This window comes from Mastacembelus armatus, chromosome 3, assembly GCF_900324485.2.
Source record: "Mastacembelus armatus chromosome 3, fMasArm1.2, whole genome shotgun sequence".
Taxonomy (NCBI): Eukaryota; Metazoa; Chordata; class Actinopteri; order Synbranchiformes; family Mastacembelidae; genus Mastacembelus; species Mastacembelus armatus.
The window spans coordinates 13,615,666-13,642,055 of NC_046635.1; the positions used below are offsets into that span (position 1 = coordinate 13,615,666).

The following is a 26,390-nucleotide window of genomic DNA, read 5'->3' on the forward strand; positions in this document are numbered from 1 at the left end:
AACATTAATATTAATAATAATAACAGTAATAATAAACAAATTTCATCATCATCCTCTGACCACATGCAGGCACATAAAACCACACCGGTGTATTGATAGAGGTAGTACAGTACAGATGTACAGATGTCCTTCGGTAGTAAAATACTGCTCATCTTCTCCTGAGCTTGATGCAGCTTGAAGGCGTAAAGACAGATGACAACCGACCGCCTGGTGTAAGAATTCGCTGCTCTGAGGCGCGCATGCATTTCAGCACCTTGGACAGCGGACGGCGCCGCAGTGGCGATGCGCGGATTCAACCGGTGGCTTTCAATGAGAGGACCCATGTTATGGCACTGTTTCCCTGAATGTTACGTGAAAACCTATTTGTGTTCCACATGTGGGAAAGGCTGTTTCTGGATACCTCGGACTCTGTTTTTTTTTTCTTTCTAACACAGAGCGTCTCCGTCGAATCCATTATGTGGGTAGGCGTGCCCCTGGATGAGCTGATCAGTCCAGAAGCCGTGCTGAGAAGCGTGGAATAGGTGACTGTCAGACGGGCGGAGTGGTGTGGTGGTGCCTAAGAGATCTTCCATTTATAAGGATGTTGTTGGGAAATGCCTGGAGACATTGATGACGAGATTTGTCAAAAGGCACTTGAACTCCTGTCAGATCTCTGTTCGAAAGGGGAAGTGCAGAACGAAAACTGCCTGGATTTTATCTACTATTTTCGAGACCTTGCCAGGCCCCGCTATACTGATTCAGGTGAGGCATCATTTGCAGTCTTGATTCTGTTGAATCAAACTGGGGTGGACGCGGCTAAAACTCAATAGGTGCCCAAGCTCTTGGTTTGAGTGTTTTCACAAGAAATACTATCTTTTGTCTGGAAATTCGATCTGAATCATTTGTCCTCACACAAGTTAATTTACTAATTATATAGTTTAATTAAATCATTTTTCTTAAAAGGAAAATGCACTTGCATGAAGATAGTCTCTCCTTTCACCGAGAGCCAAATTCGAGATCTAAAAAAATTCTTCTATTTCCATTCAACACCCCAACGAGTCTGGCATTCTGTAAGATTCCAAATGTGTGCTATTAGTCCAGTTCATTCATGACACACGTGCACAGATGCCGGCAGTGATATCGTGTAGTCTACTCACAGAATGACACATCATGTAAAACTGGATGCATCGACTATTTTCTCTGGATGAGTCGCGCTTGTAGGTGTGCTTAACACTTGATGTATCTACTTGTTTGAAAGTTTACCTCTGATATAATTCTAAGCCTTACGTTTACCTAACACCTGCGTAGGTTATGCGAAACATTGACTAAATGGATGTTGACTATAAAGTTCACAATCATATTGAAGAAAATGACATTTTTTGAAGACCAAAGCAGAATTTCAGTTACACAGAAGCACTGTGACTGCGTAGTCACGTTTCATCACAGCGTGCACTGGGCTCACCGTCTTCATCTGGACGGCGTGTGTACGTGAGTGTGTGTAAAGCAGAAAGGCGAAAGGAATAATCTGAAGGAGAGACAAAGCAGAGTAACTGCAATCCTCCACTTACTTCACTCTTCCGTTATGTAGGTTATTAAAGCCCTTTGTGGATTCCCACTCCATTTCTCTTGCTTCTTGTCCTTCAACATCTTCCACCTTATTTTCTCTCTACCCTAATCTCCCAACTCCCCCCCCCCTGCATCAGTCCTGTCTTATCTTTTCCACTGCACTGACAGTTTCAGAAGTGGAACTGCTACAGTATAGCAGACACTGTAGTGGAGTTAGCTATCAGCAGGGCTTGTTTGTATGGTTTCATTTCAGTTCCAGCTGGCCTGTGTCAACCATAATAATGCCATCACTAATAACAGAATGACAAAATAAATAGATGAAATAGAATAAGAGTATGTCCAATACCATGTGACCCATAGTTCAGGGTGGGATGGTTGGGACAGTCCAAGAACATTAACTTACTTTTCACAAACACTCTGAGCAAAAGTATAATGTTGACTTGTTATCACATACTATATTGGTCATGTTTTATGGAAATGTATTTGTGACCACCTCTTCAGCTATGTCTGATAGACTAAAAGTAATCAGTGATTATTTAAATCAAGTAAATACTTGGAACAGAGTGCAGATGAATATTTCCCCCATCCTTTATATGGTGATTCAAGCCAAATTGAACTACCAATTTAAACTACTCATGTAATACACCATGTTGTGTACACTGTGTTGATACTAACTTTACTAAAAGGAGGAAATTAAGTATTGTCCAATAGTGTCTAAATACAAATTTTATTCACAAAGAGGTATGTTTAAGTCAAATAGCATCTCAGGGGGTAGCTTTTTTAGCACTTGCTTGCTTACTACATTATTGCACTCCTGAAGATCTTGTGCTCCAAATCTGTTCCATCCTCTTTGTTGTGATGCAGTTTCTTAGTCTTTCTAGATGTCTATAGATTCTTGTCCACTGGGCAGCACTCAGGCAGTCTGCCAAATTGACAGTGGACTCAGTGTACTCAGACGAGTGAGACCCTCAACTTTTCCTCATTATTCTCCCAAATCTCACATACAGCTCTCTGAGATTCACACAATTTCTGAGTGCAGAAAGGACAGTTTGTCTAAGCTCCTGTGTGAGGTCTTCTGATAGTGCCCACGCATGTGGAGCCAGTCCAGTATTAGGCCAAGTCTTTTGAGATTTGGTGTGACTAAAACCAAACAGTTTTTAAAGTGTTAGCTTTACATCAGATGTGTAACAGTGCTTGCCAGGCGTGATTCAGTTCAAGATGATTCCTGGTTGCAGAAGATGTTCTGGAATTTTAGTTAGTCTTTTACAAACCTGTTTCTCTTGGTATGAAATCCTGTCAAAAATGTGTAAATGCTAAAACCCCATTATTTAAAACAACAAACTTATTTAAAATTTAGGATTCTCTATCGATTATATAATTACTAAAGAATGATAACAGGAATAAATGCAATGATTGCAAAAAATTCTTTACTTGTTAGATATTCATCAAGCCATAGTGAAGACACAGTAATTGCTCTACAGCACATGGTCAAATACCAGTTTATTACATTACTTATAGGGTGTTAAAATTAATCATTAATTAATCAGCATGCATTTCATTTTAAATAAATGTAAATGTATATAAAGATTTTTTGGCTAATAAAGTGACACACTATAATTCAATTCAATTCAATTCAATTCAATTCAATTTTATTTGTATAGCGCCAAATCACAATACAAATCATCTCAAGGCACTTTACAAAAACTAAAACTAAAAACCCAACAATTCCCTTATGAGCAAGCACTTGGCGACAGTGGAGAGGAAAAAACTCCCTTTAACGGAAGAAAAAAAACCTCCAGCAGAACCGGGCTCAGTTTGGGCGGCCATCTGCCACTATACTAAGCCATTATAAGATGCTCAGAAAAACAATCATTAGGCTCTGTTAAAATTGAAATGGGATGTTCGTCATTACTATGATTGAAATAATTACAATAATTATACCCTACATTTCTTTTGATTTGTTTTTTGAATTTCCATACAAATCTTCATCAACATTGATTATGGGTGGACACAAAATCCATCTGGTTTACTACTAAGCAGAAAGGACAGGCATCAGGCATCTAATAGCTTGTTGCATAGTCAGCACACAAAACTGGGCATAAGTCTGTATCGCTGCCCTTGCACAGAACAAGACATAGCCAAAAATAAACATGGTCAGGAGGATACAGCTAGCTGATGCTATTAAAAGCACTGTGCAGAAGCGTGGATCTTTCAAAAAGTAGATTCTCAAAGATGGAAGATTTTGCAATGCATTTAATGAAAATAAAGTGTACAGCAGCTGAATGTGCTCCGATAGATACAGAATGGTAAAAGGCATGTAGTGGACAAAGCAAAGTGTCTTGAAATGTACTGAATCAGTAAGTAGCATATAGTAAAAAAGATGGTTTAGTAGCTCGGTAATGAATATTTTCTACCAATTAAAAATAGCCTATGCTTTCATCCACAATGTCTTCTTTCTCAGATTCAAACAACAGCTCTTCACTTCATTTGAAAGCACATGCATATTAACATTACAGTAAAACAATACTCAGTGATCCTGAATCAGCCAAATTAAATTATATATATTAGCACTTTTTAGCATCATAGCAAAGTATAAAAAAATAACAATCACTATGTAAGATTTTTTTTATACTACTTCAAAAAGTTATAAATTTCCATCCTTGAACAATATGAATATATCTGCCACAGTCAGTAGAAGTACTGACATTAACTAATTTTCCAGGAAGTTTACTTGAAAGTATTTACCTACAAACCCAAGCTGGAGAACACTGTTAAATACAATAGTTTGTCATCTAATTGTGTCTGTGCTTGGTGCTGCATTGTATGCTGCACAGCCCCCCTAAATCCTAAATAAAGATACTACTATTTTATGTCAGTTTACTCACAGGAAGTGTAATATAGGTCTTATTGACCTCAGCATTAATGTTCTCAAATGTGCCAACAAGGATTATCACTTCACTACTCTCTTATATATATATTTGGGTTTTAATAAAGTCAGGAAAAATAGCCAAGAGAAAATAAAAAGAAAGACATTTTTGCTTAGTATAAATGTTCTTATAACCCGTGTTATTATTGCAGTCATAGATTGCATCTCTGTATTGTTGCAGCAGTTTCTTTGATTTACCTTTTGAAAATAAATGCTTCTGGGAAAAGTCACCCTTTTCCAGAGAAAAGAGACAATTCAGAAAGCCCTTGATGACTCTGTTAGCTCACACCTCACCTCGGTTTCCATGGCAACTGGTACACCCTGACCTCGTGTAAATAAATGCACTGCAGGAATATTCAGCCTCATGCTTTGAAACAAACTTTTACTTGACAGAGAATGGCCTGGTGTGCCGGTCAAGTAAGGCTTTATATTTACATAATAATACACAATTGTAACATCGACTGTTTATATTTTAACCTCATTAAATACAAGAGTTAATATTTTAAATTGTTGAGAATAAAATAACAGTTCAACTTCTTCCACAGTATTACAGTATTATAATGTGTGCATATACTGCTGCTTTTGTTTTGTCAGACTTTTCCACTTTTTTTAGCAAAGGAGTGAGCATGGGTTGATCTCCACTTGAGGAGTTGATATGAGGCTGCACGGATAATTACACACGTGGACAAAAGTGTTGGTACTCTTCCATTAAAGAAAGAAAAACCAAAAGCAATGTCTAATTTTCATTAGTTTATTTTCACTATATGTCACTACATTTTTATTTATTATTGCTTTAGTCAGTTTCAAATTATTTCAGTGACCATTGTGGGTTTTTCTTTCTTTAATGGAAGGGTACCAGCAATTTTGTCCACATGTGTAAATAAATGTAGTTAATGCTAATTAATCTTGTTGAAGATCCTTTGCAGCAATAAAGAAAATAGAAAATCCCACAGAAAGCTTATTTCTCTATTACAATAAATAATATTTTTGTTAGGCAGCATGATTTGTGAGGGGACTGAAAACACATCACATACATATGTGTGTTACTTGAAATTGCTTAAATATTTTTAAACTCCAGTGGGGTAACTAGTTAATATATAAATGCTGTAAATTACATCGATTACATTAAAAGTATGACTTTGTAATAAAGAAATGAGAAAACTTAATTCATGATCAGATTTTTATTCCTTGTCTCTTCTGTCGCATCAGATATATCGGTGAGTCTGTTGTCACTAGTAGTGACTGCCTGTGGCTTGGCACTATTTGGGGTCTCCCTCTTTGTATCCTGGAAGCTCTGCTGGATACCATGGAGGGAGCGTGGGCCCTCTCCCACCACCAAAGAGGCCCATGTGCACCTCAATCCCACCATAAGTCCTCTGCCCTCGCAACCCACACCCAGACAGCCAGTCTACACAGCTGTGGACCCACCAATACACAACCGCCGTGAGTCCTCACACTGCTCCATTGCCAGACAGCCCACTCCTGTGGCATCCATTGTATCAGTGGAGGCTCCGGTGACTCCTGTTTCACCACCACCTGTCATGGCCACACCTGAGGCAGCTATGAAGATCAGTCACACATCTCCAGATATCCCACTGGATGCCAAGAGTAAAAGCCAGGAAAATGGGGTTCACACTAACCCTCGTATGCAGAGACAGACCACTGAACCTCACCCATCTGGTCGCTCAATGTCTGAAATTGGGTCAGTATAATAGTTTTGCTGTTTTATCTGATTTCATCAGATCTACTAGATTTTGTAACTCCTTCCTTTCATATATTATTTTCATTGTTGTTTGACCTGATCATTGCTGTTATGGTGGATCTAAATACTACTTGACAACAAAAATGATTCTGCATAACCTTGTACAACATTTTCTTTTGTCCCATGACACCATTTTTCATACTCTTGGTTTTTAAAATATTTGTTTATGGAAAGCACATGGTGTTTCATTTTATGGAAATAATATGGTTATGGCAACTAGTTAATGTATTCCACAGAATATTAGATTAAAATTAGGTAACTAAAATGCTTGGTTAAAGAGATGGTTAAAGCTAGCCAAGATATTTAGCTTAGGTTACAAATAATTCACAAATAAATGTCAGTGGCAATCCATCTCCACAAACTCCACATGCTTATTTGCTGCCAGGCTGCTGTAGGGCATACTACGTTCTGCATTGGCACTGGATGTTAATATGAATGTGGATGTAATTCCTAGGATGCTGGGCTGATGTTATCTGTTGATGTTCTATGATGTTGCTGGCATTCTCCACAGACAAGGGTCCATTCGCAGACATATGAACCTGTCAAACCCTGACTTCAATGTGGCCCAGTTCCAAAGGCAGGACTCCCTGACAGGGATGGGGCTGAGCCTTGGGCGCCTCAAACCTGAGCTCTACAAACAGCGCTCCCTTGAGGGGGATGAAGGCGGTCGCCGAGGAGGAGGCTGTGGACGCCTTCACTTCATCCTCAAATTTGACTGTGATCTGGAACAGTTAATAGTTAAGATCCACAAAGCGGAGGACCTCCCAGCTAAGGACTTTTCTGGTACCTCTGACCCTTATGTTAAGATCTACCTGCTACCAGATCGTAAGACCAAGCACCAGACTAAGGTGCATCGCAAGACACTGAACCCTGTGTTTGATGAGGTCTTCCTTTTTCCTGTGGCATATTCTGAGCTTCCCACACGTAAGCTGCACTTCAGTGTCTATGACTTTGACCGCTTTTCACGCCATGACATTATTGGCCAAGTGGTTGTGGACAACTTCCTGGACCTGGCAGATTTCCCCAGGGAGACAAAACTCTGCCGGGACATTCAGTATGTCTCCTCGGTGAGTCAACACTTCAACTCAAAACTATGTTCATGTATTATAGACCTGCCATGTTATATTTAACTGTCAATGTTACCACCAAAAGAAAGACACATTTTGTAGAGTATGACAGATTAGCTGAAACCTTACTGACAACTACATATTTGATCCATATTTGAGTACTTTTTTCAACACATTCTGCATCTCAGTGAGGATATTAAGTATAAAATCCAGTTGACTGCTTTTTGAAACACACTGAGTTGTCTGCTCTGAATAAACGTTAGAATTAGTTGGTAGATAAGGTGAATAGGTCTCACTTTGAAAAAGAGGATTTCTGTTAATGGCTTTGCTCAGTCTCTCCCTGATGATTAGTTAGTTACTAGAGCTCCTATTTGAACTACTTTCAATGCTTTCTGCTGTGATCACTCATTTTTTAAATATACTGTTTATAAATTAAATCCATGGTGAGACGGCCTAAGGTCAACAGGAATTAAAGCTCCTTGTCACGGTACCTAACTGAGAATGTGCTTGTGTACTTGTGCACATTAATCTTTGTGAGGACTGGTTTGAGTTTTACACTGAAGTGACCATTTTTGCAAAATCAGGATCCTATGTATATACAAATATAATAACGTGAACAGCATGTGTGTGTGAGAGAGAGATAGAGACTTAAGCATAAGAGCTGTACTTTAGTATGTCATTACTGTCACTCTTAACAGTTCATAAATGTCAGTTTTTTTCTGTTAATGACAAGACTATACAGCTGAAAGATAGCTGACACGACTATTGTATCATGGACAATGCAAGAAAATATGTATGAGTATTTGTTTCCAGTGATTGCTTCTGTGACAGAAAGCTCATCGTGTGAGCACAACTAGCTGTAATGTGCAATTGATCCCATTCCTCATGGCATGCTTAACTGCCATTAATAAGACTCCTTGCCATTAATTCTTGCAAACAATTCATTTAGTCCCAGGGAAGTCAGTGGAGCAAGATCAATGAGACAGAGCTGCTTAATGGAAAAAGTGTGTGTGTGTTTTTCTTTTACAACACAAGTAAATTTTCACTACTCCAAACCTTGGCTATATTTGTTATGATAACATTTTACGTGCCAAATTAATTGCTCAGATATTGGTGGAAAAATGGTAGCAGTGATAGCAATAAATCCAGTGGGGTAACAACCACAGACATCCAGTCTGTAAACCATGATATTTTACCCTTTTTACTCACTTTTGTTTTCTCTTCATGCAGGGCTCGTTTACAACCTGTCTAACTGTTAAGACCAATAGAAGCTGTGTTAAAACTCCAGTTGTAATGTGGGGGCAGACTTCAGTAAAAGCATTGCAGCATGGGGAGAATAAGACTGAACAGCTGGATGTATGATGCATCTGTGTGTCTGTCTCCTGTGTATCTAATACGCAAAGCATCCTGTGCCTGTGTTGATGACCAAGCTTGTCTCCTGCAGCACAGCATATGCAAATGTCTTGTCTGCAATGCAGCCATTTCAATTTAATGAGCTTTGTGCCTTAGTAACCTGAATGTGTGTGCCTTACTGGTCCACCTGCCAATCTAGGATAAATATAGCCATTGTAGTAAGATTTTCTCAAACTGAGCCTCAACCATGTTGCCATAGTCCGATCATACTGAAAATGCTTTTCATGCATGGAAATTTTATGGGGTTGAAATGTGCACTACCTGAAAGTCTGGATTATACTTTTGTATGTATGCTTGACTACACACCTTACAATGTATTATAATAAAGGTGGTAGGTCAAATTCACATTTCCCAATCGTAAGGGAAACTCTTCTAATGGACCTAGAAAAATTACATATAAGGTAACCAACCAATAGTAGACAGCTGTAAGGCAACCACTTAAAATGACAGGTTCCTGACAAGAAGTGAAGAGATGCAAGCATGGTCTGTCAGCTAATTGTAGCTAATTGCAAAGAACCAGATAACTAAGCAGAAATACAATAGTTCCGGTTTTGCTGTTTGGCAATGCCAGACTGTTATAAGGAATAACAGCAGTGTTCAGTGTACTCTCTTGTGTGCACTGACATTTTCAAAATAATTTTTCTTGATTATCTTCCTGTATTTGTGCATACAATCTTACTACTGTCTTTGACAAGGATATATAATTTAGTAGTATGCTAGTGACTGCAGTAGATATCAGCATGCTAGCCAGTGGTTTAATGCATAATTTCATATACAGTATGGTGTGCTGGAGACCATTAACAGCTTCCTACTCATGGCCTCTAAAAATACTGGTGGCCAGAAGCTTTCTACTTCCCTCTGTCCCTCTCCCTCCCACACACACATACACTATATATTTTAGGTACATTTGTAAAACCTGTGAATGCTGAAAGCAAGGGAACATTACATGAATCCCTCCAAAATTCATTATAGGCTTGCTCACACTAACTAAACTGAAATGTACAGTAGAATTAAAATAAATTCTAAGTACAGAAGAATATTCAGAGATGTTGATGTGTAGAGTGCATTCACTTGAAATATGACTGTGGCATTGATGGACACTACTACCTGTTACAATACAGTACACAGAGTTTTCATGTATTTTCATGAACCACTTAGATTAATTTATATGGATCTTTGAATATAACTCAAAGTATACAGAAAGTAAAATGAAAAAAATATGCTCATAACACAATGCCATTTAGGTACAATTGGACAATGATTTCTTATTAATTTCATGTACACTAGCCGCAAAATAGTATATAATACAGGATTTCAGTGTTCATACATGTCTCTTAGAAATTACTTAAATGTATATTTGCAAGAAAAACCTTAGGGTGAAGTTCAACAACGTAATACCAAGATTAAAAGAGACATATTAGATCATGGGTACCTGCTCAAATACAATCTAATTGACCTCTCATATGAGACAAAATAAGCATTGTGTGCAGGGGTCATCACGTGGAACTGCCAGTAAATTGACAAAGTCTATGCATATTTTAGTGTGTTTCTGCATTCAGAGTAACATACTGCTTGAGTTTCATACAGGACAATTACACATATGTACACTGGTAATTGCACTTAAGCTTAAGCCTACTAAGTCTTTGTAATACAAGCAATCAATAAAGCCAAGATTATATATAACAAAGGGCAAAGAATTTATCCAAAAGTAATAGCAATTCACAAATGTGTCATAAGCTTCTAGGCAGCATTTGCCCTGTACATCTTGACCTATTTCACACTGTCCGAATAGAAATTAAGGATCTAGATCTCACTTCTCAATTGGTCCTTGGGTGTCTAAGTCTATATTTGCAACAAATGAAAGTAATGGACAGCTAGTGAGCAAGGAGGAGCAGCTAATAAACCACAGAAAGATAGCTGTTTTGTCAGTTCAAAAGATAGAATGTTGATACTGACAAAAGTATTGATATCTTTGTGTAAACTTTCAGATTCTGGTTGATTAAATGCAGAAGCATCCACACTCCCACATAAAACACTGAGTATTAATCAATGTTAGCCTGCTATATTTTTATTTTTTTAACCTGTGATGTCCAGCTACTTGGCATACAGTACTGAGGATCTGGATGCCTTTCTGAGCCAACAAAGTTGCTTTTCCAAGAGGTGTTGATCTCTTGTTGAAGGGACACTTCACAAGAGTCAATCATTAGATCCTAACAACTATCCCGCAACTCTGGCCCCATTTACATAGTTCACCTACTTAGGGTAGGAGTGGAGTGAAACCAAACTGAAAGATAAATCTGAGTTTCCTACCAGCTTTTTCTCAAACTGAAGAAGCCACTTGGATTAGTGGTGAAACCATTTGACCTAAAAACTAGAAGTGCCATGACTCAGCCTTTAGATAACTTCACTTGGATGACTGAGAATCCTCACAGACGTGTGAATGTTTGTATGCATGTGTGAACATGTGCGCAGGCAAACTCCTGCCTGGTGAGAGTACAGCCCCTAGGGCAACCAGGACCCACTCACCAGACCCACCCACACCCAGGAAGTGAGGTTACCCAGCCCAGGTGACCCACCCCCAGCAGTGGGAGACAAAGCCCAGCAGCCCCGCACTTCCCCAGCCCACAGAACTCACACACAGCCTCTTCAGTGCAGCCGCCACAACCTCTTGGAGGCAACTGACCACCAACATCAGGACCCCAACACCAGCTCAGAGCAGCAAGGCTAAAACCCCCCACCCCCACTCTGCACTGCACTCATTATTGGGGACTAGAATGAATAGAATTCAGCCCATTGCTCTTTTGATGAAGCAGACATTCTCGCCAAGCTAATATGATCCAGAAGTATAATTATTAGGTTTATAATGTTAAGCTTCTTTTTTTGACTTGCAGTTTATGAGGATAGTTTTCTTTGCAATACCTAGTGCAGTAATGAGCACGTAAAATGTGATTGAACCAATGCCATATACCAATGTTGCTTAATTCGCCAACCACACAAAATGAAGGGGAGGCATGGATTGAGTGTCTTAACCAAGATAAGTGTTCACATAACCTATGCAAAAACATATGCATATGCATAGCTGCATAGCATGTATGTCAGTGTCAGAAATGTCACCTATGCAGTGCATACATACATTTGAATTACTAAGACCCATTCTAAATATCCTTTGTCCTGTGTAGTGCGTTCAGTGGTGGACTTTCTGTTATATGAGCTGTAAATTTGGGTTTTTAATTATTTTGAAGATCTGTACCATAAGCATATCTGATTCCAGAAGTTTTGATCTGAATTAATGGATAGATTTGCTTACCACTGAAGGTTGGGATAAGTTGGCTAAATTTTAATTTAGCTTGAGCAATAAATTTCTTATGTTGATCTCGACTTTCAGTTCTTAAGTCGAAACGTTTCAAGACCCATCCAGACGGCTTCCTCAGTTGTTGGTGGGTTTGAAGTGAAGTGGTATCTGATGTTTCCCAAAAATCTGTTTAAGCCTCACTGACACTCACTGAGCCTCAAGATCCACAGAGGAAAAACATGGTCATTCCCTGTGTAGCAGGTGTTTCAGAGAGGCTTAAATTGATTTTTGGGAAACATCAGATACTGGTTCACTTCAAACACACTGAGACAGACACTGGTTCACCCTAAAGACCGGACACCAAAACAAAAGAGGAGCAATGTAGTGTATGTATTCCAGTATAAGGAAGAATGCTCAGAATTTTACATTGGAGAAACCAAACAACCACTCAACAGGAAGATGGCCCAGCACAGGAGGAGCAGCTCCCCAGGACCACAGTCAGCTGTGCACCTCCATTTACAGGAAAATCAAATGTTTCCCAGGGAGGACACACTCTGCAGCCGGTTGGTGAATCAGAGGGGTCACATGAGCCCACTATTAGATCCCAACGACCCTCACCTGAGCTCACTCCTTTGGTTCACCTGACGAGCCTTTTCAGGCCAGGTGTGAAGTGAAACCAACCCAGGGGCGTGGGTCTAATGACTCTCACCTGATTTACATAGCTCAGCTAGTGAGCCTATGGGTCTAGGGGTGGTGTGAAACCAACCTGGGAGATATATTGGAGGTTCCAGTCCAGCTTTTTTCTTAGACTGAGGAAGCCGTCTGGATGGGTGGTGGAATGTTTCGACTTAAAAACTGAAAGTCCAGTTGCCATGACTCAGACTTTAGATAACTCCCTTGGACGACTGAGAATCTTCAGATTCAAATGTTGATATTCTAGGAATTTATTACTACTATTTCCATGCTTTAGACACCAGTGCATAGAGAGGAGATTTTGCAACCAAAAAAAATAAAAACAGTCAAGCCCATTTGTCATAATCACTATACAGATTCATTGGCTCCATTGACAGGAACAATGGGATTATTGTTAAATCATGATTGCCCATGGGATTGACCATATGGGTTGTCTCATTGCCAGATTAGTTTTTTTTTTTCTCAGCAACAGTAGCTGGTTGTAAATAGATGAAAGAAAGTGTGTTATTTTTATCAGTTTGAGAATGACAATAGCAATACAAACAAAAGCAATTGAATCCATTAGTATTAAGAGTGGCTTCTTTTTTCTTTGTTTGTTCATTTTGATTTATTGTTTTGGCTTTTAATGTGCTAGACCATACTTAGATCAAATATTTGTCAATTGTGAAATGTGCAAATGATGATATGATGAGACATGCAGTACAACATTCAACCTGCAGTATTAAATGCAATTTGTTGCCCAAGACTGAACATGAAACACAGTGTTAATCTTTCTCCTCCAACCTGTATCTTATGTGTGCACGAGAGTTGTCAGTTACTTCATAATGCAAATTAAAATTCCTTATGCCGCAGCCTTATTAAATACTCTAATTATAAGGATCCGTGTTAATATAAAAGGCAATATAGGTCTAAGGAGGGGAAATTTCCTGTTTTTTCCTGTCTTTCTTTCTCACACACACACATTAACAGAGAGAGATCACAGGTAAAAATGAGTGCCATATAACAGGATATGTTTTCTTAGCCATGCTGATAAATGCTAGAAAAAGATAGAAACACTGACTTAAAGTAAATGTGTGTGTGCTTGTGTGTGTGAGAGAGAGAATGTGTGAGAAAGGACATTGCTGCTTGCTAATGTTATCCAGGCCTGATTCAAAATTCCAACAAAATCACACCAACACACCAGCACATCAGCAAGAGGTTCTACTGTAAAAGTTGTCTTCACCAGATACATTTGTGTGCTTTCCTGGTTCTCACTACTTTTGAGTTTGAGTTATTTTAAGAGCAAGTGATAAGTGAGCTTCTGCCTTTCTGCAGCTGAACAGAAGTGTCCATGTCAGGTGAAATGTGCTTAGCTTTTATTAGAGCAATGTGAGAAGTATGTCTTGACAGAAACATCAACTCCCTTTCAGCTAATGTACAGCAAAGAAAAATAAAATTAATATTATTTAATTAGTTGTATTTATACATACATGTATTACCAAAATAGGTAGTTTAATCAAGACAAAACCTCTGGTGAAATAAATGTGTTTTGTGTTACCCTGCAGGATAACGTGGATCTTGGGGATCTGATGTTTTCACTCTGTTACTTGCCTACAGCAGGCAGATTGACCATTACCATGATAAAGGCTCGAAATCTCAAGGCTATGGATATCACTGGTGCATCTGGTACAGTGACTAAAAACTCATTTTTTGAATAGTATCACTGGTATCCTGAATGAAAATGAAAGTTTTACTCTAACTTTTCATAGATCCATACGTGAAGGTTTCACTAATGTGTGATGGTCGCAGATTGAAAAAGAGGAAGACATCTACAAAGAGGAACACTTTGAATCCAGTCTACAATGAGGCCATTGTCTTTGATGTCCCTCCAGAAAACATAGAGCAGATCAGCCTCTTGATTGCAGTGATGGACTATGACCGGTTAGAACTTTTACAGGATTTCATAAAAAGTGTTTAATTAAACCTCATGTGTTTAATTTTGCAGCAGGAACGAAAGATGAACTGTTGTAAAATGCACATTGTACTGCTGTTTGTGTCAGACAAATAGTTCGGTTTTTTTACCCTCAAGATGTATGTATTATTTTTGAAAGGCAGTATTTGTTGTCATCATGATTTTCTCTCTTCCTCCTGCATATATAGTGTTGGCCATAATGAGGTCATTGGTGTGTGTCGAGTTGGCACTGACGGAGATAGCCTCGGTCGACACCACTGGAGTGAAATGCTCACATGTCCTCGAAAACCTGTCGCCCACTGGCATCCTCTTATTGAGGTGAGGTGACTCTATGCTGATAAAGGTGAATGACCAGGTTTTTCAACATGAACGTATTTTGGGTTTTTGGTAAGTGTCATTTGCAAGTAACAGTGTCATAGATAAGGTGTTTGATTCTGGCACTGATCCGCAGACAGTAACAGGCTGAATCTAGTGAAAGATGGACTTTTAATTTTTCAGTGCAATAAACTATTTCAATCAGGAATAAACATATAATTCTAATTTAATTTGATTTTAGTTTTTATAGGCAGTTTGATATAAATAACCAATGGCAATGTACATGTGAACAGAATATTACTAGAGAATATTATTAGATAAACCGTTATTTAGCTTTCTGGTGTAAATATATAATTGCAGAAGTACTAGAAAGTGGATTCAGTAAATGCATACAGTATATAATAGCATACCACCAGCATTTTAAGTATATTCCATTGTAACATTTGCAGTAAAGGAAAAAGACGATTACCAGAGGGAAATAAACTGATTCCTGACATTTTATGAAAAACAAAAATCGGAAACACAAAAGATTTTGTAAAGGCAAAGGCAAATTTATTTGTATAGCACCTTTCATACACTACGCAATTCAAAGTGCTTTAGAAAAAATAACATTGTTTTGCCACATGAGAGTAAGGTGAACTGAAGTGAAGAAAAGCCACAGTGGTGTAGAACTTATAAAGGTAACATATAAAGGTATTTGGTTAGCAATAATGGGAGCATGGCTGTAAGGCATTGAAGACTGAAGTAAAAAGTAAAAAGGAAGGAGGTCATCTACAGGTAGCCTGGAATGAAAAACCTTTTATATCTGATTTAATAATCTTCAGTGAAAGATAAGGTACAGTGGTTCACCCCAAAACATGCACATAGATTGATGATGTTTCTCTGGAAGTCATACCTGAATCTGATTATGGAAACACCTGCTCTGGAGCAGATTAGATCTTCTGCCAAATGTACCATGGCAATGCACAGTATATGGTGTGAAACTGCATAACTACAGTTTTTAGACAAAAAGCAGGTTTAAACTTGAAGTTCTCTTACTGATTTACTAGCATCAGAGGTCTACAGGACAAGCGCCTTGTCTTTGAGTGTGTGTCATTTCATGTGGTCTTTTTCCACTTTTCCTTCTTAGGAAAAGTAGAAAGGGAGACAAAGTTAGGCAAAGCGCTGAAGTCAACCCCAGATGTTGCTCAGAATGAAAGCCACTTTGTTCCATGTTGGCAGTTCATGTCAGTTGGCAGTATTTAATATGTGGTGAATAAAATAAATGCAATTGGACAAATATCTACCCATCAGTTTTACAGGGAATTGCAGAAAATAGAGAGCAGATGAGGTACAGAGCTAGACAAACTATGGAACTGCTATCCTGACAGCTGAGAAGAGGAAGTAATGCTGGGAAGTTGAGATGTTATCTCTGACTTGTGCACTCAGCCTGGAAGAATGTGTTTATTGCATGTATTTGCCTGCACATCAAAGGTCTGAACCTAAAAACAGACAGTGTGCAGTGAAAACAGGCATTTGAGCTGGTTATGTTTCTTTTGGGTGTATTAGGGTATGTACAGTAGTACTTTTATATCTTCACTGGAGACTCAAGAAAACGTTAATAATTTAATTCTTCCAAATTAATTTCGGCCAGTGTTGTTCTGTCTTTACAAGCCTTCCTCTTTATTCCAGTCCCAAAAAGTACTGCAGTCCTAGCAGGTCTACTTAAATGTTTATGAAAGCTTTTATAAAAATTGACCTCACCAACATTAAAAATGAAATGGATATTTACTGCCTGTTTTACTACCCAATTCATAACTCTGTACCATCGTTTAGACCAGTAGTTCCCAAAGTCTTTCTGCAGGGTCCCCCTTTTTAATTAAACCCCTCCAAAAAAATATAAATAACATGTGGCGTCTTTATTTGGTTACCCACTGCTATACTGGTGAAACCAAGGGTGGTATACAGCATGTCTCATCATATTTTCTTTTCTTTGCTTTGGAGGCTGTACTTTGGAGTTAATGAAGACTCTGCTGTAACATTATGTTTAGTTGGGAGCCCTCTCACAAACTTGTACCTTCACACTGCCAGTAGGAACAGTGAAGTAATGTAGGCTGGCTGGCGGTTGCTATAGCGATGCTACTTCAGCACCACAGAAAATTTTCACTTTTCACTTTGATTCATCAAGGTCTCTGAATTTTCTTAATTACATATAAGCAGACTGGGCTCATGTGTCAGTCATGCCTAAAACTGTTTTTAAAACTTTACATTATCATTAACTTTTAAAAATGCCAGTTGCTGGTGCTGCATTGGCTTAGTATTTAGTGAATCAATCAAAGCGTATGTCACTCATGGTTCCTATTGTACTGGAAAGTATCTACTACTAAGTTGAGTAAAAAGTCTCTAAAGCAACATTATAAGAACTATTATATTGTTCCGTTCCTGTGGTTCCAAAGGAAGCATCTCATGTTATACTATCAGTACACAAGCATAGCTCGCATCCTCCTGCAATGGTGCCGCATCCCTTAGGGCTCACACCCCCCACTGTAGGAACCTCTGTTTTATACATTAGAAGATGAAAATTATTTAAATGAATAATTTAGATGGTTCTGATTTTGACTGTACACTATTTTTCTGCATTTGTGAGGGAATTGTTTTTTTAATTTTTTTTACATAGGCTATATATGGTGCAACTTATTGTTTCTGCTTTACTCTTTTTTTGCAGTACCAGGGGAGCACTAGCCAGGGAGGGTCCTGTAATTCTCTGAAGACGCCTCCCTCTCCATAGTCTTGAGCAACAGCTCACCTACAGTAACAGCACCAATTGGCCCAAAGCATTGGCTGTACCTTTGGACAGTGGAGCCGCTGAGAGCACACATATGGTTCTAAAAGAAGAAAGCAGACATTCATAAATTACTATGGAAAAAAGAGAAAGAAACTGTTTGAGGTTAGCTCAGCTGGATCATTTGCATGTTGAATGACTGCAAGATGTATGTTCTCTTTTCTATAATGTTCAGTAAGAAAAACAGCAGGCATATGCAGACATTTTAAGTCTGTGCTATTCCTGAGTTTATACATTAGTTCATGTTTTTTACATAGTCTTGTTACTTGTTTCTTTTAATGAGCTGAATCTGTATTTGCAAAACCTACTTACAACCAGTCAAACTGCCGTACTCTTTTATAATTTGGTGGTGAATTGGTGCATGAGGTCATGGTTTCGTGGGACATCTTCTCCTTGTTTGCAGGGGTGCTCCGATCAGGGTTTTTGGGGCCGATCACTGAAATCAGTATCGCCGATACCGATAGCGATACCGATACTAATCATTCAATTCAATTCAATTCAGTTTTATTTGTATAGCACCAAATCACAATACAAATCATCTCAAGGCACTTCACAAAAACTAAAACTAAAAACCCAACCCATCCCTTATGAGCAAGTACTTGGCGACAGTGGAGAGGAAAAACTCCCTTTAACGGAAGAAAAAAACCTCCAGCAGAACCGGGCTCAGTTTGGGCAGCCATCTGCCCCAACCGGTTGGGGTGAGTGGATAGAGCAGAGAGAAAAGAACAGAAACAATAAACAACAAATAGACACTGCAGGTTGGTGGGACCAGTAACTGCACATCAGCGATATACAGCCCCAGGACCAGGGACACCTGTAGAAGGTACAGACAGAACAGAGAGAGAGGGAGAGAGCACAAACTAGGGGAGAGAGAGAGCACAAGGTTAGCATGGACTAGTTTTTCTGCATCATTTTGAGACAGGATGTTCCTAATTTTGGAAATGTTGCGCAGGTGAAAGAATGCAGTTCTAGAGATTTGTTTTATGTGTGAGTTAAAGGACATGTTCTGGTCAAAAATAACTCCAAGGTTTTTTATAGTAGTGCTGGAGGCCAGGTGCTGGAGGCCAGGGCTATGCCATCTAGAGTAGCTATAATTTTAGAAAAGTTATTTCTGAGATTTTTTGGCCCAAATATAATGACTTCTGTTTTCTCTGAGTTTAAAAGTAGAAATTTACTGGTCATCCAGGCCTTTATGTCAGTTAGACAGGCTTGAAGTCTCATAACTGGTTTGTGTTAACAGGTTTAATAGATGGATACAACTGAGTGTCATCTGCATACCAGTGATAATTAATAGAGTGCTTCCTAATGACATATCCTAAAGGAAGCATGTACAGGGTGAACAGAATCGGTCCTAGCACAGAGCCTTGTGGAACTCCATAACTAGCTTTTGTTCGAGTGGAAGGTTCATCATGGACATGAACAAACTGGAATCTGTCCGATAAATATGATTGGAACCATTTTAACGCTGTTCCTCTGATACCAGTCACATGCTCCAGTCTCTGTAATAAGATGTTGTGGTCAATGGTGTTGAATGCAGCACTAAGGTCTAGGAGGACAAGTATAGAAACAAGTCCATTATCTGAGGCTAAGAGAAGATCGTTGGTGACTTTTAACAGTGCTGTTTCTGTACTATGATGTGCTCTAAATCCTGATTGAAAATCTTCAAATTGTTCATTCCTGTGTAAGTGGTCTGATAGCTGCTTAGCAACAGCTTTTTCTAGGATTTTAGAAATAAATGGCAGGTTGGATATTGGTCTATAATTAGCCAAGACTCCTGGATCAAGACTAGGCTTTTTGAGTAAAGGTTTGATTACTGCAGTCTTAAAGGCCTGTGGTACGTAGCCTGATACTACAGATAAATTTACCAAGTCTAATAAAGATGAGCTGTTTAATGGCAGGGTGTCATGTGGTGTCAATTTGAACTTGAAGCTTGCTTAACACTTAACACTTAAGCATAATTAAATTAAGAGATTAGAAACTATCATGACGCTTTTATTTGCCAGAATATGCAATATTATACTGTCCAGACTCAGCTTAGTTGAACAATGAATGTACCTTCCTGTACAAAAATTAACAATAAAAAATATTGTAAAATAAAATATCAATATGTGAATAATCTGCAATGCTCAAGGCTACCTTTAGTGAACTTCAACAAAATAGCTTCATTGGCCTGCTTTAGAATAAAATCTAAATGTGTTCAACAATCAAACAAACCAAGAACTATATATGTATGAGATAAAATATGAGCATTTCTGCATTTTTAGCTGTTAGCGTGTTCCTCTTATTATTATTATTATAGGCTGAAAATGATTCCGATTCCGATAGTATGCAAATTGGCCGATGCTGATCAGGTCGCCAATTGATTTGGAGCACCCCTACTTGTTAGTTTCTGTTTCTGTTTTGGGAATATGATGTGTTTTTCTGTCAGACAATGTGTAGTGATGGTTCATTTCTAGACAAATTATCTGTAAGTAAAATATCTTAAATGTCAATAAATATTATCCTATAAAAGACATTATTGATCTTTGCCTGTTTTATTATGTGCAATACAATAAAGTTTTATATATATTTATAATGTATTTATCTGTTGAAATATTAGTTCTCAGACTTCTCCAAAACTAAAAAAATAAGTGAAATAATAAATTAACAATAAATTAAATAAAAAAGAATTAGAATGCAATTATATCCTGGATCACTGATTACTTGACAGACAGGCCACAATTCGGACGACTGGGTGGTGTCCTGTCTGATGTGGTGAGTGGTGCAGGAGCCCCACAGGGCACTGTGCTTTCTCCCTTCCTGCTCACCTTGTAAGGCAAGGCAAGGCAAGTTTATTTATATAGAACAACTCATACACAGAGCAATTCAAAGTGCTTTACAGAAATAAAAGACAAGTTAAAAATACATAAGCAAGAATCAAAATGAGAAGCAGCAAAGAGTGACTCACAGAACCTCCCTCAGGGAACCCATAATCATTTATCCATGTTTGTAGGCATGCCACCGCTTTGTCACCATATTTGCCCCTTATAATATCGACTATCGGACCACCCTGACCCTTATTTGTGGGTTCCCTACTTTCAGTTTGTCCCATCCCTGGTGGACTAAAAGTACCTCAACACAGACTATCTGTGGAGACGAAGAGTCCCCGACTCTTACGTATAGGATCAAGTAGACTACAGCTGGAGGTTCCGAAACCCCTTATTTAAGTCTACGGCTGTTTAGACCCGTATTCTAAGGATAACACTAAAGCGCCTAGGTTCCTAACAACTGAGTCCCTGACCCAATTGGCTTTAGATCGAAGGTTCCTAATCAACTTAGAGTACTGACCGTGAGTCCGATTGTCCCCCCAACAGGACAAAAGTAGTGACACAAAACAGGTTTTTTTTGTTTTGTTTTTTTATTAAATTAATATTAAAGGAAACTGAGATAAATCACTTTGGATACAACACTGTCAGTTGTCATATGTTATATGCCACATTAAAAAGAAAGGTTTTTAGCTTGGACTTAAACATTGCCAGAGATGAGGCTTGTCTGACATCATCAGGAAGGCTATTCCAGGTTTTAGCTGCATATAACTGAAACGCTGCTTCTCCCTGTTTAGTCCTGACTCTGGGCATGAGCAGAAGGCCTGTCCCTGATGTTCTCAGAGGTCGAGATGGTTCATATGGCATCAACATGTCAGAGATGTAATGTGGTGCTGAGCCATGAAGAGACTTATACACAAGCAGTGCTGTTTTAAAGTCAATTCTCTGAGAGACAGGAAGCCAGTGCAGAGATCTGAGAACAGGAGTAATGTGGTTGTACTTCCTGGTTATAGGCAGCTCTGAATGTACTGTAGCTGCCTTACAGCTCGTTTTGAGAGCCCTGTGAACAGGCCGTTATAGTTATCTAACCTGCTAGAGATAAATGCATGGATGAGTCTTTCCAAGTCTGGTTTAGACATGATCCCTTTGATTCTGGCAATGTTTTTGAGATGATAAAATGCTGACGATGTTATCGATTTAATGTGCCTGTTAAAGTTCAAGTCTGAGTCCATAATTACCCCTAGATTTCTAACTTAATAGGAAGATTAAGAAAGAGACTCGAGGTGACTGCTGACACTTTCTCTTTGTTTCTGTGGCCCAAGGATGATTATTTCAGTCTTGTCATTGTTTATTTGGAGAGAGTTGTTTTGCATCCACAGAGTGATCTGTTCAATACAGCGGCACAGTGAATCGACTGGTCCATATTCACCAGCTGTGAGTGAAATGTAAATCTGAGTGTCATCTGCATAGTTATGGTAGGACACATTATTGCTGCGTATTAACTGGCCTAAAGGAAACATGTAAAGATTGAACAAAAGGGGTCCTAATGGACCCCTGGGAGACCCCACATGTCAACACCATTTGGTCTGAGACACAGTTACCAACTTCAAGGAAATACTTCCTGTCTTCAAGATAGGACTTAAACCATTTAAGGGCAGTACCAGAGATGTCTATCCAGTCATCTAACCTTTGTAACAGGATCACATGGTCCGCTGTGTCAAAAGCAGCACTTAGATCCAGCAGAACTAAGACAGAGACTCTGCCAGCGTTGGTGTTCAGACGAATGTCAAATTGTCACCTTGATGAGTGCAGTTTCACTGCTGTGATGGGGCCTAAAACCTGACTGAAAATCATCAAAGCAGTTGTTTAGCATGAGGAAGTCAGTAAGTTGTTGGTAAACAACTTCTTTAAGGATTTTGCATAAACCGGCAGGTTTGATATGGGTTGGTAGTTGTTCAGTACCATAGCATCAAGACTGCTCTTCTTCAGGATAGGCTTGATGATGGCAATTTTCAAGGCCCTTGGAAATGTTCCAGACTGTAATTCAATTCAATTTCAATTTCAATTTTATTTGTATAGCGCCAAATCACAATACAAATCATCTCAAGGCACTTTACAAAAACTAAAACTAAAAACCCAACAATTCCCTTATGAGCAAGCACTTGGCGACTGTGGAGAAGAAAAAACTCCCTTTAACGGAAGAAAAAAACCTCCAGCAGAACCGGGCTCAGTTTGGGCGGCCATCTGCCTCGACCGGTTGGGGTGAGTGGATAGAGCAGAGAGAAAAGAACAGCAACAATAAACAACAAATAGACACTGCAAGTTGGTGGGGCCAGTAACTGCACATCAGCGATAAACAGCTCCAGGACCAGGGACACCTGCAGAAGGTACAGAGAGAGAGAGAGAGAGAGAGAGGGAGGGAGAGAGCACAAACTAGGGGAGAGAGAGAGCACAAGGTTAATAACATTCAATGGTGGAATATACATGAGGTGGGAGAGAAGGGGGGGGGTTAGGGTAGGGGAGCTCAGTGCACCGATGGTCCTCGGGCAGTCTAGGCCTATAGCAGCATATCTAAGGGATGGTTCAGGGTTGCCTGAAGCCAGCCCTAACTATATGCTTTGTCAAAGAGGAAGGTTTTAAGTCTAGCCTTAAAAGTACAGAGTGTGTCTGCCTCCTGAACCCAGGCTGAGAGCTGGTTCCACAGGAGAGGAGCTTGATAGCTAAAGGCTCTGCCTCCCATTCTGCTTTTGAGAACTCTGGGAACCACAAGTAGGCCTGCACTCTGAGAGCGAAGTGGTCTATTGGGATAATATGGTACTATGAGGTCTTTAAGGTATGAAGGAGCTTGATCATGAAGGGATTTGTATGTGAGAAGAAGGATTTTAAATTCTATTCTGTATTTTACAGGGAGCCAATGAAGAGAAGCCAATATAGGAGAAATATGATCTCTCTTGCTAGTTCCTGTCAGGACTCTGGCTGCGGCATTCTGGATTAATTGGAGGCTTTTTATTAAGATATTAGGACATCCAGATAGTAATGAATTACAGTAATCTAGCCTTGAGGAAACAAATGCATGGACTAGTTTTTCTGCATCATTTTGAGACAGGATGTTCCTAATTTTGGAAATGTTGCGCAGGTGAAAGAATGCAGTTCTAGAAATTTGTTTTATGTGTGAGTTAAAGGACATGTCCTGGTCAAAAATAACTCCAAGGTTTTTTACAGTAGTGCTGGAGGCCAGGGCTATGCCATCTAGAGTAGCTATAATTTTAGAAAAGTTATTTCTGAGATTTTTAGGCCCAAATATAATGACTTCTGTTTTCTCTGAGTTTAAAAGTAAAAAGTTACTGGTCATCCAGGCCTTTATGTCAGTTAGACAGGCTTGAAGTCTGGTTAACTGGTTTGTGTTAACAGGTTTAATAGATAGATATAACTGAGTGTCATCCGCATAGCAGTGGTAATTAATAGAGTGCTTCCTAATGATATATCCTAAAGGAAGCATGTACAGGGTGAACAGAATCGGTCCTAGCACAGAACCTTGTGGAACTCCATAACTAACTTTTGTTCGTGTGGAAGGTTCATCATGGACATGAACAAACTGGAATCTGTCCGATAAATAGGATTGGAACCATTTTAACGCTGTTCCTCTGATACCAATCACATGCTCCAGTCTCTGTAATAAGATGTTGTGGTCAATGGTGTCGAATGCTGCACTAAGGTCTAGGAGGACAAGTATCGAAACAAGTCCATTATCTGAGGCTAAGAGAAGATCGTTGGTAACTTTCAACAGTGCTGTTTCTGTACTATGATGTGCTCTAAATCCTGATTGGAAATCTTCAAATAGTTCATTCCTGTGTAAGTGGTCTGATAGCTGCTTAGCAACAGCTTTTTCTAGGATTTTAGAAATAAATGGCAGGTTGGATATTGGTCTATAATTAGCCAAGACTCCTGGATCAAGACTAGGCTTTTTGAGTAAAGGTTTGATTACTGCAGTCTTAAAGGCCTGTGGTACGTAGCCTGATACTAGAGATAAATTTACCAAGTCCAATAAAGATGAGTTCATTAATGGCAGGGTGCCTTTAAGCAGTCTAGTCGGGATGGGGTCCAAGAGACACGTTGATGATTTCGATGAAGCAACTACTGATGTAAATTCAGAGAGATCTATAGGAGAGAAGCAGTCTAAACATAACTGAGGTCCTACAGATGATTCAAGAGCTACTGTAGTAAAAGATTCATTTATTGCAGGTATAGGAAGCATCTGCTGAATTTTATCTCTAATAGTTGTGATTTTATTTGTAAAGAAACTCATAAATTCATCACTGCTGAGAGCTAAGGGAACACTGGGCTCAACGGAGCTGTGACTTTTTGTCAGCCTGGCTACAGTGCTGAAAAGAAACCTGGGATTGTTCTTATTTTCCTCTATTAGTGATGAATAGTATGCAGTTCTGGCTTTACGGAGAGCTTTTTTATATGTTAGTAGACTGTTTTTCCAGGCTAGAAAAATTTCCTCTAAGTTTGTGGAACGCCACTTCCTTTCCAGCCTTCGTGATGCCTGCTTTAAGGTACGAACATGTAAATTATACCATGGGGCTAGTCTTCTCTGAATCACTAACTTCTTTTTCAGAGGGGCTACAGAATCAAGCGTTTCACGCAGTGAGGTTACAGCGCTGTCAACAACATGATCAATTTGGTAGGGAGTAGGATTAAGGCAGCTGCCCTCCACTATGTTTATACTTGGCATAGATGCAAATAAAGATGGAATCATTTTCTTAAATTTATTAACAGCGTTGTCGGATAAACATCTGCTGTAGTGGAATTTTCTTCCAGACGCTGCATGATCCATCATTTTAAATTCGAAAGTTATTAAAGAATGATCTGACAAAACAGGATTTGGGGGAAAAATTATTAGATGTTCAATTTCGATGCCATAGGTCAGAACAAGATCAAGGGTGTGATTAAAACAGTGGGTGGGTTTATTAACGTTTTGAATGAAACCAATTGAATCTAATATAGAATTAAATGCAATGCTGAGGCTGTTATTTTCAACATCTACATGAATGTTAAAATCTCCCACTATAATGACTTTATCTGATCTAAGCACTAAATCAGACAGGAAGTCAGGGAATTCAGTTAAAAACTCTGAGTAAGGAACAGGTGGACGGTACAAAATGACAAGTAGAACTGGTTTTTGTGTTTTCCAGTTTGTATGTGAGAGACTAAGAGTGAGGCTCTCAAATGAGTTATAACTGTTCTGAGGATGAAAGTTTAATAATAAGTTTGACTGGAAGATTGCAGCTACTCCTCCACCTCGACCTGTGCTTCGAGGAGCATGATAATTTTTATGACTGAGGGGGGTTGATTCATTCAGACTGACATATTCATCCTGCTGTAACCAGGTTTCAGTAAGATAAAGTAGGTCAATTTGGTGATCAGTTATCAAATCATTTACTAACAAAGATTTAGATGAAAGGGACCTAATATTTAATAGTCCACATTTGACAGTTCTGTTTTTCTGTTCAATAAGTAAGTTAAGAGTGGTCTTAATTTTTATTAAGTTTTTATGAATAACTCCTCTTCTGTTAACTTCTGATTTGTTTGATTTATATGTTCGAGGGGCAGACACAGTCTCTATGTGGTTTGAAGGGGGCGGCGGCTCTAAGGAAACTGCAGAGAAGCGTTTTAGACTGAGTCTCTGCATCCCGGTCCCCACCCTGGATTGTCAGGCTTTAGGTCGGCTAAGAAACTCGGCCAAATTCCTAGAGATGAGAGCTGCACCATTCAAAGTGGGATGGATGCCATCTCTC

General features: G+C 39.0%; 1 protein-coding gene across 1 annotated transcript; it reads left to right on the forward strand.

Annotated features, from left to right (window-relative positions):
- Positions 1-593: 593 nt before the first annotated feature.
- On the forward strand, positions 594-14,976 carry syt9a (synaptotagmin IXa). The gene is made up of 7 exons (XM_026320169.1): positions 594-741; positions 5,681-5,905; positions 6,017-6,161; positions 6,745-7,300; positions 14,243-14,363; positions 14,447-14,618; positions 14,838-14,976. The coding sequence occupies exons 1-7, from the start codon at positions 594-596 to the stop codon at positions 14,974-14,976; spliced, it is 1,506 nt and encodes a 501-aa protein (XP_026175954.1).
- The last annotated feature ends 11,414 nt before the right edge of the window (positions 14,977-26,390 follow it).